The 15,442-nt window shown below is 43.0% G+C and overlaps 1 protein-coding gene across 1 annotated transcript in view; it reads left to right on the top strand.

Moving 5' to 3' along the window:
- The first annotated feature begins 442 nt into the window (after positions 1–442).
- Positions 443–15,442, top strand: part of LOC120026870 (forkhead box protein O6-like) — a 53,640-nt gene continuing 38,640 nt past the window's right edge. The window contains exon 1 of the mRNA XM_038971589.1: positions 443–961. Coding sequence (XP_038827517.1) covers positions 443–961 — 519 coding nt within the window. The remainder of the gene's footprint in view (positions 962–15,442) is intronic.

The following is a 15,442-nucleotide window of genomic DNA, read 5'->3' as shown; positions in this document are numbered from 1 at the left end:
ATATCGTCCAAGCCTGCCAGCCAGTATAGCCGTTGGACAAGGGAATCAACTGTTGCTGCAGCAGACCGTTTTTAAAGGGACATTAGGCTAGTCACAATTCATCAAGTCTGTGTTGCTGAATCTATACATGAGTTTGAGAATGGATTTTTAACCATCCCCGGGACCTGGTTAATTTATTGTGCTGCGCGCTGGATGCATGTTGTTTATGGTCTGTTCTGATACTGCATAGAGAATACATGCTCTTCCAGAATGATCCCACTCCACGCCTCTCCTGGCTTTTTGATATTGTTTTATCATATTTTTGTATCAGACAGTAGCAGTTGCTTGTAGGCAAGAAGGCACATTTGGTCTATTTGAACCATTCCAAAGGCATTTGGAGGATTATAGTGGATTGTTTCTGTCTTTCTGACCTTGCCTCTCCGGCGTTAATCCAGACGGATAGATGCTGATGATGGAGAAGAACGGCATGGACGCGCATCAGGTTGGAATCAATCTGGAATACGAGCTGGAGGGCCGGCCTCGGTCATGCACCTGGCCGCTGCCGCCGTGTCCTGAGGATTTCCCACGGGGAGTGGATGAAGCAAATCGAGGTCTGCCCCTGGCATCTATCAAACTGGAGCAGCTTCAATACAACGTGCCGGCATGCCGCGGCGGAGCAGCGGAGGGAAGAGGTGGCGCACCCGTAGAGCTCAAACATCCAGCCGGCGCCCCGGTCCCTATCGCACCCGGCGCTCCTACATGCATGTCCGGGGCTTCCCTCGACGTGACCAGCCAGCTGCGCAAAGCCAAGTCGTCCCGGAGGAACGCGTGGGGAAACCAGTCGTACGCGGACCTCATCACGCGTGCCATTGAGAGTGTCCCGGAGAAGAGACTCACTCTGTCGCAGGTTTACGATTGGATGGTGCGCTTTGTCCCTTATTTCAAGGATAAAGGCGACAGCAATAGTTCCGCTGGATGGAAGGTACAGTAACATAGCCTATTGAAATGCATAGTAATTAGCCTCTATGTTGATGGTGTGTTGATAGGGGGTAACCTATAGGCCTATGCCACTGTCTTTCCATAAGCTGTTCAGTCTCCAGACATAATAAATGATGGCTCTCAACTGATGGTTAAAGTAAATGATTGTTTCTAACGAGTTCAGGCTTTCGCATTTCCCCACATTTACCACTGTAATCTCCACGGTGCAGTCAGTCATGACCACGTTTACATGCACACAGAATTCCGGATAGTTGCTCATATCCCGCTTAATGGTCTTATTCGGGATAAACTGGTTACATGCACCTTTGATATCCCGCTCACAAGGTTCTATTTATCCAGTTCATATGGGTTAAATGGAATAGTAACTGAAATATAGACACTAACTGTAGGCCTTTAACCTCTCACATGTATAGCATCAACTCCTGCAGAATTATGAATTTTTTGCTGTAAAATTATAATACAAATGTACATTTTGTCTTAGGAACAGGAGTGGAGAAATATTAGTTATTTATTTCAGCATATCTTGAGAAAATGCAAATGCGAATGTATTGTGTTATCTTTGACACTTAACTTTTTCTCAACTTTTCATTTCCATAAAACCTGTCAAACTGATCACATTTGGACATTTTGCACAATACCAATCTTTACATAGTTTTGGAGTTATTGCGTTTTCTCTCCGGTCCCTAAACGAAACAGACAATTTTACCTGTGTTAACGAGATTACTTATGCATTCTTTCTGTCGATTTAAGACATTCTGGTGAAATACTTTGTTTAGTCTTCTGTGTCAACAAGTTATGACAGAAGAGAAGCTGCATGCAGGCCTATCTAACTACAGTTGACAAACAAATGGCCTACCAAATGTCGGAAATTATAAGCAGAACGTTGTATATATTAGGGGTGAATGTAGCTAGTAGGCTATACGGTCCAGTACAGAGTATCAGCAAAATAAATTATTGTGGAATTTTGGTGAATCGAACTGTGCAAGTAGCCTACTTCTTGAAGTGATTTGTTTGACAATCTGATGAAAACATCACATAACACCCAAGGTAAAAATCTGTCATTCTGCCCCTGAGCAAGGCAGTTAAAGTACTGTTCCCCGGGCGCCGAAGACGTGGATGTCGATTAAGGCAGCCCCCCGCACATCATTTCAGCTGAACAACTGAATAGGTATCCCCCTTTCCCCTTTCGATGGTATGCGAAACTGAGCCTGCGCAGACCACGAAAAACAACAGTAAACAGGATAAGATGTTTACATGCCACATTATCCCATCTAACATCAGTATATCCCAGGCATTTTATCCGAGTTTCTCGTAACCGAGATTCAAGCTTTTTCAGGTTATTGTAAACGGGATATGATGTTTATATGCGTCAATTCAAAACAGAATACTTGAGTATCCCGAATAATAACGGGATATTGGTGTGCATGTAAACGTGGTGTGTAGAAAGGGGCGGTGAGTTGAGACTGAAAGGGAGGCGGAGAGGGTTACTGGGTTCATCCTGTTTGGGTTTACAGCCTATAGGCTATATAGAGCAGAGCCAATCAGGACCAATATAAACGTCTTGTTTGTGCTATGGAGGAAAATAGTGTCTGCGAGCTGTGCTGTGATGCATCCGTGTCATGATTGTATTACAAGGAGAATATCTGATTGTAGAAGTGACTGAGTGACAACATGAGCAGTTCGAACTCAACCTTGTTTCATTACCCGCGTTGTATTCACGCACGGGCTACGTAATTTGATGCTTTTTTTAACAGTTAGAAAAAAGGAACAATAACGGGAGATGATGACATGAAGTCACTCCACGAAAATAGAGATGATCCTTTAAATTCAAATTCATATGGGTTTAATCTAATAGAGGAGTGTTTGTGTAATCTACTTTAGTTTTATGTGAGGATTATATTGACACAGTTGTTGGGGAGAGGATTCTTTGTTCTATAGGGCCTATTTGTTCAAATCATATAGGCCTAGTCCTACCTCTCCAAGCCCTACTACCATCTAATGGTTGAAAGAAATATTTGAATATTTGATAATTTTTTCCAAAGATTTAACAAGAGGATCAATTATACACAGATTGCACTCACCCATTTTATCAGGGCCTTAGACCTTAGGTCGTATAGTTTAGCTCTGGTTTTCTTTAGGGCTTGTTTTGAGTCATACACAGAGGATGCATTGTTTAATACACCCTTCATCTTCCTGTCACTTTGTTACAGTTTTGTGGTAAACACACGCACGCACGCACACACACTCTTAAATGTCCCTTATCTGGCATCTCGACTCTCTCAAACAATATACAACAATCATAACATTCTGAGAAAGAAAGCAGTGTTAACAGAAATAATTAATCTCAATGAAATCAACATTTCATTTAGGTCTAAGTAAGTGCAGGGGACAGGAGTACTCCAATCTTTATGGTTAGGTTTTAAATTGGATTTAAGGGGCTTAGTTCTCCAGGCCCTGTGTGTGCGTGCGTGCGTGCTTCCCAGGGATGCCTAACTGTATGCCAGCTCAGATTCTGCCACGGATTTGTGTGTAACGATGGCTTTGATTGGCTGGTTTGGCAGCGATCTGATAGGCTGAGAGGGTGAAAACAACTCGATTCAATCATAATTAATCATAATAACAGTGTTAAAAACAGGCACACATGCACGCACATATTGTGCTGCTGTAACAGTGGGCAATGGGTTTAATAACATTTTAAACACAGAACAACACACACATGTACATCCCCTTTCCCCTTACATGTGAATGGACACACACACACACACACATCAGTAAGTTGTTCATGAGATCAGTAGGAGAAGATACGTAGATGGATCAATAAGCGGGGGGATGATCAAATCAAATACAGTGTCAGCTGCCGGTTATTTAAAAGCAGTCTTTAATAGCTGTTGTGAACTGGGTCGTTCCACCAATTCGGTGCCTTTTGAGAAGTGTAGCTTGGTCCAAAAAATGTTTGATTTCACCTAATTTTAACATTCTGTCATGAAGAGCACATGTTCACGTTTTCCCATCTCAAGAGGTTAAATAAAATAATTACTATAGTAAATGCCTATTAAGTGCCAAATAAAGTAACAGGGTTGACGATTCCATCTTAAATCAGCCATAAAGACTCTTGTGACAGGGGGAATGGAAGCTTGTTGTGTGCAACAGGGAGTGGCAATTGAATGCCAGCTTGTCAAATAAAAAATAAAAGCTTTTTCTAGCCTGTCAAGACATGTTACACTCGACCCTTGTAGTTTTCCACCACAAAACACTAGAAAATGGCCAAAAGAGTAGAACTAGCTCACCTGCTTTTACACTAGCATTTGTCTTGGAGATGTTCAGCGTTTCTTTTTAAAAAAATATTTAAAATGGAATAGTTTCAGGTGAGGTGTTATATAGCATACCCATACTGGCCTATGAGTGTGTGCACTCTTAGAAAAAAGTTTTCCAAAAGGATTCTTTGGCTGTTCCCAAAAGAAGAACCCTTTTTGGTTCCAGGCAGAACCTTTTTAGGTTTCATGTAGAACCTTTTGTGGAAAGGGTTGTACATGGAACCCAAAGCAGTTCTATCTGGAACCAAAAAGGGTTCTTCAAAGGGTTCTCATATGGGGACAGCCGAAGAACCCTTTTAGGTTCTAGATAGTACTGTTTTGTCTCGGAGTGTAGGAGGTTGAACCTGGGTGGCTGTGTGTGGCGGTTTATCAGTCACTTTCCTGTGAGGGGGACCTGCTGGTGTACTGTATACTATATTGTTATGTACTTGACACTGGTTTCATACAGAAAGTGGGCCTGTGTGTGTGTGTGTGTGCGTGTGTGTGTGTGTGCAAGCCGACAATTGTCTGACGAGGCAGGCAACACAGACACTGCCAGCCAGGCAGAAATCTAATGTTCTCTTCTGAAGTGATGACTTAGTTACTTTTGACATGTTGAAAGGTACACAGAGCAGACACAGGGGCAAATGGCTCAGCTCTGCTGCCATTCTAAGCAGGAAACAGAGAGGGAGAGAGAGACACACACACAGAGATGGAGAGATGCAGAGAGCCAAAGAGGGAGAGACAGAGAGAAAAAGATGGAGAGAGAGATGAAGAGAGAAACAGAGAGAAGAATCTTCAGAGTGGAAGAGAAAGTGGTGGTGGCCCCAGTCCCAGCTGCTGAACACATTGATCGTTAGAAGACTTAACGCCTGACTGTGATGCTCTAGCCCCTAGCAGAACAGTATCGAGGAGAGGCAGACTATTTGTGGTTAGCTAGCTAGGGAGATGGTGAAACCTACGGTACAGGCTTAAGCCTGATTCACACTATAGGGGCTAACCGAGCCAAGTCAAACCAAGCTGTACTGGCCTGGTTACACATCCCCCATAGTGGCTGGAACCATGTTGTAAAAAGGACAATGTGAAAAAGAAAATATCACAGCCAGCACATTACAGTGTTGATCTAATGGGTTAGGCAGTGTGAATGAGGCATTCAAGAGGTTCCCTGTGCTGTGCCAGCCAGGCTGGTTGGCGTGGGCTCAACAGAAAGCCCTCTGCATCCCTACTCCGTTATTGTGATTATCACAAAGGCACAGCAAAGGGAGAGAGAGCTCTCGAGTTGGCGGGCTTGGCACAGAGTCCACGGCGGGGGATGGAGGGATGAATGGAGAGATAGATGGTGGGGGGTTGTTGTCTAAGAGCGGGACTCTAGAGGTCTATCCTACAGCAAAGCACCATTTCATCAGTCTTTTGAATGGAGGGAAATGGATGGAGGGAAAAAAGAGGTGTGTGTGGGCGTGTGTTTGTGTGTGTGCGTGCGTGTGTGTGGATTGCCACTAGTCGTAGACAGTACAGGATTTCATCCTGATGATCCCTTTGTCCCCTCAGTTGATTAAGAGTTGAACTAAAAGCTTCAGGACAGTTGGAGTTGGATAGAGGAAGAATAACAGTTGGGAGTTTAATCTGAACTCTGAGCCTTTAGAGATGGAATGATTGATTTCCAGAGACTATTGATTGATTGAGAACTTAATATTTTGATAACATATGGCAAATAAACCTGAAACCTGAAATTTGAACTTGGCTGTGATCCCTGCTGGAATTGAACCCACAACCTTGACATTGTTAGCACCACGCCCTTACCAACTGAGCCAGAAGGTATCAGTCTGGGGGTTAGTTCAGGTCAACAGTTCTCTACAGCATTGGTTCTCAACTGGTTTTTCCTCGGGACCCAAATTTAACCAGGTTGTCTCAGCCACAACCCAATATTTGCATTTGTTTTGCCAAAATGCAAACTGTAAAACTATTTTTAATGCTATATTGATAGTAAAGATGACAAGTTATATGACAAGGGAACAACATTCCCACATTTTTCATTGTAAATAATTGCATTTTGCCCATATTCGTGATGAAGAATGATGATAAGCTTACTGGTTTGAGACCACAAAACCAACCAATATTTTGATACCCACATTGAAGAAAAATAGTTCAGAGATATAATTTATTGAATAACTTTCTACCTGGTTTTAGTAGTTTAACTTCAGACTAAGAATCCCTGCTCAACAATGAGTCCTCTGTATAGAACTGGTTTGTGCTCTCGATGATCTCAGCGATCTCACTCCACCCAGATTGAATAAGATGCTGGGTGCCACGAAGAGGATGTTCAGCAAGCCACGGAACCATGGAACGGAAACTCCACGCACGCACACACACAAACACGCAGTGTGTCTGTGTGTCGTAAAATGTGCTGGGTCCATGCAGCACACACACAGCCTGCCTCTACGTGGTGTTCTCTCAGGGTACAGTTGTTTTTTCCTCAGAAATGATTGCTTATGGGTACCTTCATGTGTGTGTAAAATATTAATGTTATACGTTTTTTTATTAATTGATTTTTTTGCAAACCTCTATACACTAAGTGTACAAAATATACCTAATATTGAGTTACACCCCTTTTGCCCTCAGAACAGCCTCAATTCGTGGGGGAATGGATTCTACAAGGTGTCGAAAGCGTTCCACAGGGATGCTGGCCCATGTTGACTCTTGCTTCCCACAGTTGTGTCAAGTCGTCAAGTAGGCTGGATGTCCTTTGGGTGGTGGACCATTCTTGATACACACGGGAAACTGTTGAGTGTGAAAAACCCAGCAGCGTTGCAGTTCTTGACACACTCAAACCGGTGTGCCTGACACCTACTACTATACCCCACTCAAAGGCACTTCAATCTTTTCTCTAGCCCATTCACCTGTTGAATGGCACATATACACAATCCATGTCTCAATTGTCTCAAGGCTTAAAAATCCTTCTTCAACCTGTCTCCTCACCTTCATCTATAATGATTGAAGTAGATTTAACAGGTGACATCAATAAGGGATCATAGCTTTCACCTGGAATTCACCTGGTCAGTCTATGTCATGGGAAGAGCAGGTGCTCCTAATGTTTTGTACACTCAGTGTATATCCATTGGTTAGCTGGAATGGAATTTTCGTATCCTGTATATTTGACTGTGATATGCGTTTGTCTCACCTAGCTATCTGAAAATGAATGCACTAATTGTATATGGCCCTGGATAAGAACATCTGTTAAATGCCTAAAATGTCAAATGTTCATGTTTTACATACAGATCTCATATTACTATATTTTTAAAAATGTATTTATTTTTTATATATTGAGGTCACAAATGTATAATTTGTACGGTTCTTTAGTAAAAACGTAGTAATTTGTTACGTTTGAGTGTGTAAAACCTAGCGGTCCTACTTATTTATCTGAGTGTGGTGGATATATAGCATTTTTGCAAAACAAACTGGATTATTTGTCTCTCTGAAATGAAACCATCAAGTAATAGATTTTAAACAAATACATGTTTGTCATTAAACAACCACATTCCATGATTAAATTATTAAAAAACACCAATTTCTTTGACAATTTCTTTAGACAATAAAAGCTAATTTACCAACATTCCGTTGTTCCAGTGCCTTGTATGGCTGATCTGGGTTGGTGAGAATGGTAGGCCAGTCAAACCTGCATCATGGACAACTAGAGAACTCCTTCATTCTGTTACTGTTTAGAAAAGAGTCCGTGTTTTGCTAATTGTTTTGCACTGTGGTGTGTTTCAAGGGTGTTTCAGGACTTGCTTATGTGTTTCTGTGAATGCATGTAAGTGTAAATCAACAACTTCCTCCATACATCTCAATCTATCTCTCTAAACCCTCCCCTCATCTCAGCAGAGCAGATTCAGGTATTTGAGAAGAGACTAATCTTAGTGTTAGCAGGTGAACAACCTATTCCCGGTGTGGGAGATGAAGTACCACTAGAAAGCCTGTGGGTATTAGAGCATATCGACTGCAAGGCTGAGGCATGTGCTTATAGGTACTTACATTGTTAATCAGATCTTCATGAGGGCTTTCTCCCTTCGGAGTGCCTGGCTAACTAAGACTGATGGGAGGGAAGCAGTAGAGGACAGCAACACGGTGTGTGTCTGTGTGTGTCTGTGTGTGTGCACTTGTATTTGTATGATTAATGCTGTTAGCTAGAGGGAGGTTGGAGGGCTCAGCTCTCCTGGGTGTTGCAGCTGGACTGCACAGAGGCATTCTCTCTAGCTACTACAGTACCTTCTGGCTATTAAACCTCTGTCCTGGGGCCACCGTACCGTACTACCACTTAACTGACCAAGGAGCGGTTTGACCTCTCTGACCCTATTCACATTAGGAGCCATTTCTTCCTGCTCTCTAACGACTCTTTACCTGCTCCCTACCAAGTCATATGATTTAGAACATCTGATGGGTTGTACATCTGGTTTGCCCTTAGTGTGAACAGGGTCTCTGTAAGCAGATACTGTGGTCAGAATAGAGGAATCACAACGCATTTTATTCAACGCTCTGTTGACTGTTTGTTGACATATTTCATAGCTAAGTGCTACCCAGATGACAAATACAATGTTGTGAGATCAAAATAATGGTGGGATTGTCGAGAAGAAAAACGGACCTCATTATCAGAACACTCAACTCTTTTATGCCATTATCAGTCACTCATCATGCTAATTATTCTCAATGAAGTATCCTCATGTTCAAGTGATGTTCTGCATCAGTCAGGATACTCGCTGTTGTTGTCAGAGTCTACTGTTCATCCTCTCATTGACTCATTCCAGGGTTTTAATTCCACTTTGATTAGCAGTGACGGGATAAAAAAACTCAATGGTTTAAATAAATGATGTGCTTGTGTTAAATAGAGAGAAATGAGTTTGAACCCAGCCGATGTCACCATGATTACATTTGTTGAATGTATTTGACAAAATAAAAATATATACATATATATCCAAGTACATGCAGTACACACTTTAAAATGTAGTACCATGCTAACATGATGACAGGTGAGGACAGGACATAGCTCTCCACCTAGCTTAGCCTGAGCTACTGTATGCAGTTGGTACATCAGACTCCCTTTGCTGATCACTGCAGATCGGAATGAAAGACCCATGTTAGCATGTTGGCATACATACTTGTTGTGATGAAGACTGCCAAATATCTAATAATACCTAGTCACGACTCACCAACCCTATTAAAACAAACCAACATACAGATAGATGGCTGTTACACAATTAAATAGACTATGTATAATATTAAGTACAGTATTTAACATATGAATATTCATAATTTACATTTTGGATGATTGTTGAATCCACCACAAATTAATGCAAATTAAGTAATTCAAGGCGCTATCTCTCATTTATCATTTAATAGTTTTCGGTTTGGCTGAACAGATTAACATTAATAACAATTAATTAATTAATATCAATATGAATATATTAAAACACTGTATGTAGAGTTTTGAATGAGTGTGTTCTTTGTGAGGCTGAAAAGGCATGGGGCACAATGCAGACAGAGGTTATGAGCGCAAGACAGCAGCTCAAAGTGGATTTTTGTGTCAGTTTGAGTAAAATAGGTCAGGAATCTTAGCTCTCAGAGCGTTTATCATTCTGCACATGTGATGGCTGATGACCGGGGAAAGACGACTGATAGCCTTGAATGAACCCAGACTCTCTCTCTCTCTCTCTCTCTCTCCCCCTCTCTCTTTCTCTCTCTCTCTTTTGCTCCCACTCTCTCTCACTCAATCTTTCCCCCTCTCTTTCCCCCCTCTCTCTCTCTCTCTCTCTCCTCTATCTGTCTTTCTCCCTCTGTCTCTCTCACTCGCTCTTTCTCTCTCTCTCTTTCTGGACTGCCCCTTCTCACTCTACTTCTGTAGCCGGAAGGCTCTGAAAATAAGTTAGAATGTCAGTTTTCCAGTTCCCTCACTAAATTGCTCATTAATACAAAGTGGAAATATGGTTATATAAACCTGTATGTCTGTGAAACAAGCCCATAAAGATGCATTCTAATCTACATATCTCCTCTATCTCCCTCCACTCATCTCTCTTCTCTATTTCTCTTATCTGTCTTCTCCTTCTCTCCTCTCCACCTCTCCTCCAATGTGATAGTTTCTGACTGATTTATGAGCCCATCTTAAGTCTGACTTCATTAAATCCTTGATACCGTTAGTCTCTGATGACGGCCGTGGTGGTCGAACTGTGGATTTAATGGACGCATTCATCTCTCTCTTTAATGGTGTTGCTGAGTGGAAGGTGGCCACCATAAGACGACACACTAAAAGATGAGTTACAACAACAAAGGGATGGAATGAGAGAATGGCAAAATGTAAAGGAGGGAGCTAGGACGCCGAGGAGGAGGAGAGTAACATTAAAAGAGGAAGGGGAGAAAGACGAAAAGCCGATTCTAGTATGCTGGTGGCAAGATATGAAAAAGTAATTAAAAGCATTTTTCATATATATTTTAAGTTGTTAAGAGGAATGCATAGAGTATAAAGTATCAAATCAAATCAAATTTTATTTGTCAAATGCGTCGAATACAACATAGACCTTACGGTGAAATGCTTACTTACAAGCCCATAACCAACAATGCTTTAAGAAGTTAAGAAAAAAAATACAAATAAGTGTTAAGTAAAAAAACAGATAAGTAAAAAATAGAAAATAAAAGTAACAAGTAATTCAACAATAGCAGTAAAATAACAAGCGAGGCTATATACTTTGGGTACTAGTACAGAGTCAATGTGCGGGGCACCGGTTAGTTGAGGTAATTGAGGTAATATATACATGTACAGTTGAAGTTGGAAGTTTACATACACCTTAGCCAAATACATTTAAACTCAGTTTTTCACAATTCCTGACATTAAATCCTAGTAAAAATTCCCTGTCTTAGGTCAGTTAGGATCACCACTTTATTTTAAGAATGTGAAATGTCAGAATAATAGTAGAGACAATGATTTATTTCAGCTTTTATTTCTTTCATCACATTCCCAGTCGGTCAGAAGTTTACATACACTCAATTAGTATTTGGTAGCATTGCCTCTAAAAATTTTTTTTTATTTACATTTTTAAAAATTTGTACCCCCTTTTCTCCCCAATTTCCGTGGTATCCAATCGCTAGTAATTACTATCTTGTCTCATCGCTACAACTCCCGTACGGGCTCGGGAGAGACGAAGGTCAAAAGTCATGCACAACCCAACCAAGCCGCACTGCTTCTTAACACAGCGCGCCTCCAACCCGGAAGCCAGCCGCACCAATGTGTCGGAGGAAACATCGTGCACCCGCCCCCCTTGGTTAGCGCGCACTGCGCCCGGCCCGCCACAGGAGTCGCTGGAGCGCGATGAGACAAGGATATCCCTACCGGCCAAACCCTCCCTAACCCGGACGACGCTAGGCCAATTGTGCGTCGCCCCACGGACCCCCCGGTCGCGGCCGGCTGCGAAAGAGCCTGGGCGCGAACCCAGAGACTCTGGTGGCACAGCTAGCGCTGCGATGCAGTGCCCTAGACCACTGCGCCACCCGGGAGGCCCCTCCTTTAAATTGTTTAACTTGGGTCAAACGTTTCGGGTAGCCTTCCACAAGCTTCCCACAAGAAGTTGGGTGAATTTTGGCCATTCCTCCTGACAGAGCTGGTGTAACAGAGTCAGGTTTGTAAGGCCTCCTTGCTCGCACACGCTTTTCCAGTTATGCCGACAAATTTTCTATAGGATTGAGGTCAGGGCTTTGTGATGGCCACGCCAATACCTTGGCCATGTTGTCACAAGCCATTTTGCCACAACTTTGGAAGTATGCTTGGGGTCATTGTCCATTTGGAAGACCCATTTGCGACCAAGCTTTAACTTCCTGACTGATGTCTTGAGATGTTGCTTCAGTATATCCACATAATTTTCCTACCTCATGATGCCATCTATTTTGTGAAGTGCACCAGTCCCTCCTGCAGCAAAGCACCTCCACAACATGATGCTGCCACCCCCGTTCTTCACGGTTGGGATGCTGTTCTTCGGCTTGCAAGTCTCCCCCCTTTTCCTCCAAACATAACGATGCTCATTATGGCCAAAAAGTTCTATTTTTGTTTCATCAGACCAGAGGACATTTCTCCAAAAAGTACAATCTTTGTCCTCATGTGCAGTTGCAAACCGTAGTCTGGATTTTTTATGGCGGTTTTGGAGAAGTGGCTTCTTCCTTGCTGAGCGGCCTTTCAGGTTATGTTGATAAAGGACTCGTTTTACTGTGGATATAGATACTTTTGTACCTGTTTCCTCCAGCATCTTCACAAGGTCCTTTGCTGTTGTTCTGGGATTGATTTGCACTTTTCGCACCAAAGTACGTTCATCTCCAGGAGACAGAACACTCTCCTTCCTTCCTTCTATGATGGCTGCGTGGTCCCATGGTGTTTATACTTGCACACTATTGTTTGTACAAATGAACGTGATACCTTCAGGTGTTTGGAAATTGCTCCCAAGGATGAACCAGACCTGTGGAGGTCTTGGCTGAAATCTTGGCTGATTTCTTTTGATTTTCCCATGATGTCAAGCAAAGAGGCACTGAGTTTGAAGGTAGGCCTTGAAATACATCCACAGGTACACCTCCAATTGACTCAGATGATGTCAATTATCCTATCAGAAGCTTCTAAAGCCATGACATCATTTTCTGGAATTTTCCAAGCTGTTTAAAGGCACAGTCAACTTAGTGTATGTAAACTTCTGACCCACTGGAATTGTGATACAGTGAATTATAAGTGAAATAATCTGTCTGTAAACAATTGTTGGAAAAATGACTTGTGTCATGCACAAAGTCGATGTCCTAACCGACTTGCCAAAACTATAGATTGTTAACAAGAAATTTATGGAGTGGTTGAAAAACTAGTTTTAATGACTCCAACCTAAGTGTATGTAATCCTCCGACTTCAACTGGTAGAGTTAAAGTGACTATGCATAGATTATAAACAGAGAGTAACAGCAGTGTAAAAGAGGGGTCTGGGTTGCCCTTTGATTAGCTGTTCAGGAGTCCTATGGCTTGGGGGTAGAAGCTTCTAAGAAGCCTTTTGGACCTCGACTTGGTGCTCCGGTACCGCTTGCCGTGCGGTAGCAGAAAGAACAGTCTATGACTTGGGTGGCTGGAGTCTTTGACAGTTTTTAGGGCCTTCCTCTGATACCACCTGTTAAAGAGGTCCTGGATGGCAGGAAACTTGGCCCCAGTGATGTACTTGGCCGTATGCACTACCCTCTGTAGTGCCTTGCGGTCGGAGGCCAAGCAGTTGCCATACCAGGCAGTGTTGCAACCAGTCAGGATGCTCTCGATGGTGCAGCTGTAGAACCTTTTGAGGATCTGAGGACCCATGTCAAATCTTTTCAGTCTCCTGAGGGGGAATAGGCTTTGTCGTGTCCTCTTCACAACTGTCTTAGTGTGTTTGTTGGTGATGTGGACACCAAGGAACTTGAAGCTCTCAACCTGCTCCACTACAGCCCCGTCGATGAGAATGGGGACATGCTCGGTCCTCCTTTTCCTGTAGCCCACAATCATCTGCTTAGTCTTGGTTACGTTGAGGGATAGGTTGTTATTCTGGCACCATACGACCAGGTCTCTGACCTCCTCCCCATTGGCTGTCTCATCGTTGTCGGTGATCAGGCCTACCTACCACTGTTGTGTCATCGGCAAACTTGATGATGGTGATGATGGAGTCATGCCTGACCATGCAGTCATGAGTGAAAATGTCAGTGAAGACACCTGGCATTTGGTCAGTGCATGCTTGGAGTACATGTCCTGGTAATCCGTCTGGCCCTGTGGCCTTGTGAATGTTGACCTGTTTAAAGATCTTACTCACGTCAGCTACAGAGAGCGTGATCACACAGTCGTCCGGAACAGCTGGTGCTCTCATGCATGTTTCAATGTTACTTGCCTCAAAGTGAGCATAGAAGTAATTTAGCTCGTCTGGTAGGTTTGTGTCAATGGGCAGCTCGTGGCTGTGCTTCCCTTTGTAGTCTATAATAGTTTGCAAACCTTGCCACATCCAAGGAGCGTTGGAGCCGGTGTAGCACGATTCGATCTTAGTCCTGTATTTACGCTTTGCCTGTTTGATGGTTTGTCGGAGGGCATAGCGGGATTTCTTATAAGCTTCCGGGTTAGAGTCCTGCTCCTTGAAAGCGGCAGCTCTACCCTTTAGCTCAGTGCGGATGTTGCCTGTAATCCATGGCTTCTGGTTGGGACATGTACGTACAGTCACTGTGGGGACGATGTCATCGATGCACTTATTGAGGATGCCAGTGACTGATGTGGTGTACTCCTCAATGCCATCGGAAGAATCCCGTAACATATTCCAGTCTGTGCTAGCAAAACAGTCCTGTAGCCTAGCATCTGCTTCATCTGATCACTTACTTATTGACCGAGTCACTGGTGCTTCCTGCTTTAGTTTTTGCTTGTAAGCAGGAATTAGGTGGATAGAATTATGGTCAGATTTGCCAAATGGAGTGCGAGGGAGAGCTTTGTACGCGTCTCTGTGTGTGGAGTAAAGGTGGTCTAGAGTTTTTTTACCTCTGGCTGCACATTTAACATGCAGATAGAAATGAGGTAAAACTGATTTGAGTTTCCCTGCATTAAAGTCCCAACTAGGAGCGCCGCCTCTGGATGAGCGTTTTCCTGTTTGCTTATGGCCGTATACAGCTCATTGAGTGCGGTTTTAGTGCCAGCATCGGTCTACGGTGATATATAGACAGCTATGAAAAATATGGATGTAAACTCTCTTGGTAAGTAGTGTGGTCTACAGCTTATCATGAGATACTCTACCTCAGGCGAGCAAAACCTTGAGACTTCCTTAGATTTTGTGCACCAGCTGTTGTTTACAAATATGCATAGGCCGCCTCCCCTTGTCTTACCAGAGGCCGCTGTTCTATCCTGCCGAAAAAGCTTAAAACCCGCCAGCTGTATGTTAATCATGTCGTTGTTCAGACACGACTCGGTGAAACATAAGATATTACAGTTTTTAAATGTCCCGTTGGTAGGATATACGTGCTCGTAGTTCGTCTATTTTATTATCGATTGATTGTAAGTTGGCTAGTAGGAACGATGGTAAAGGTAGATTACCATCTCGGCGACGGATCCTTACAAGGCACCTGAACCGTCATCCACGATACCTCCGTCTTTTCCCCCTGCAAATGACGGGG

This window comes from Salvelinus namaycush, chromosome 32, assembly GCF_016432855.1.
Source record: "Salvelinus namaycush isolate Seneca chromosome 32, SaNama_1.0, whole genome shotgun sequence".
Lineage (NCBI taxonomy): Eukaryota > Metazoa > Chordata > Actinopteri > Salmoniformes > Salmonidae > Salvelinus > Salvelinus namaycush.
The sequence above is the reverse complement of the archived record's forward strand: the minus strand, read 5'-3'. Positions and strand labels throughout refer to the sequence as shown.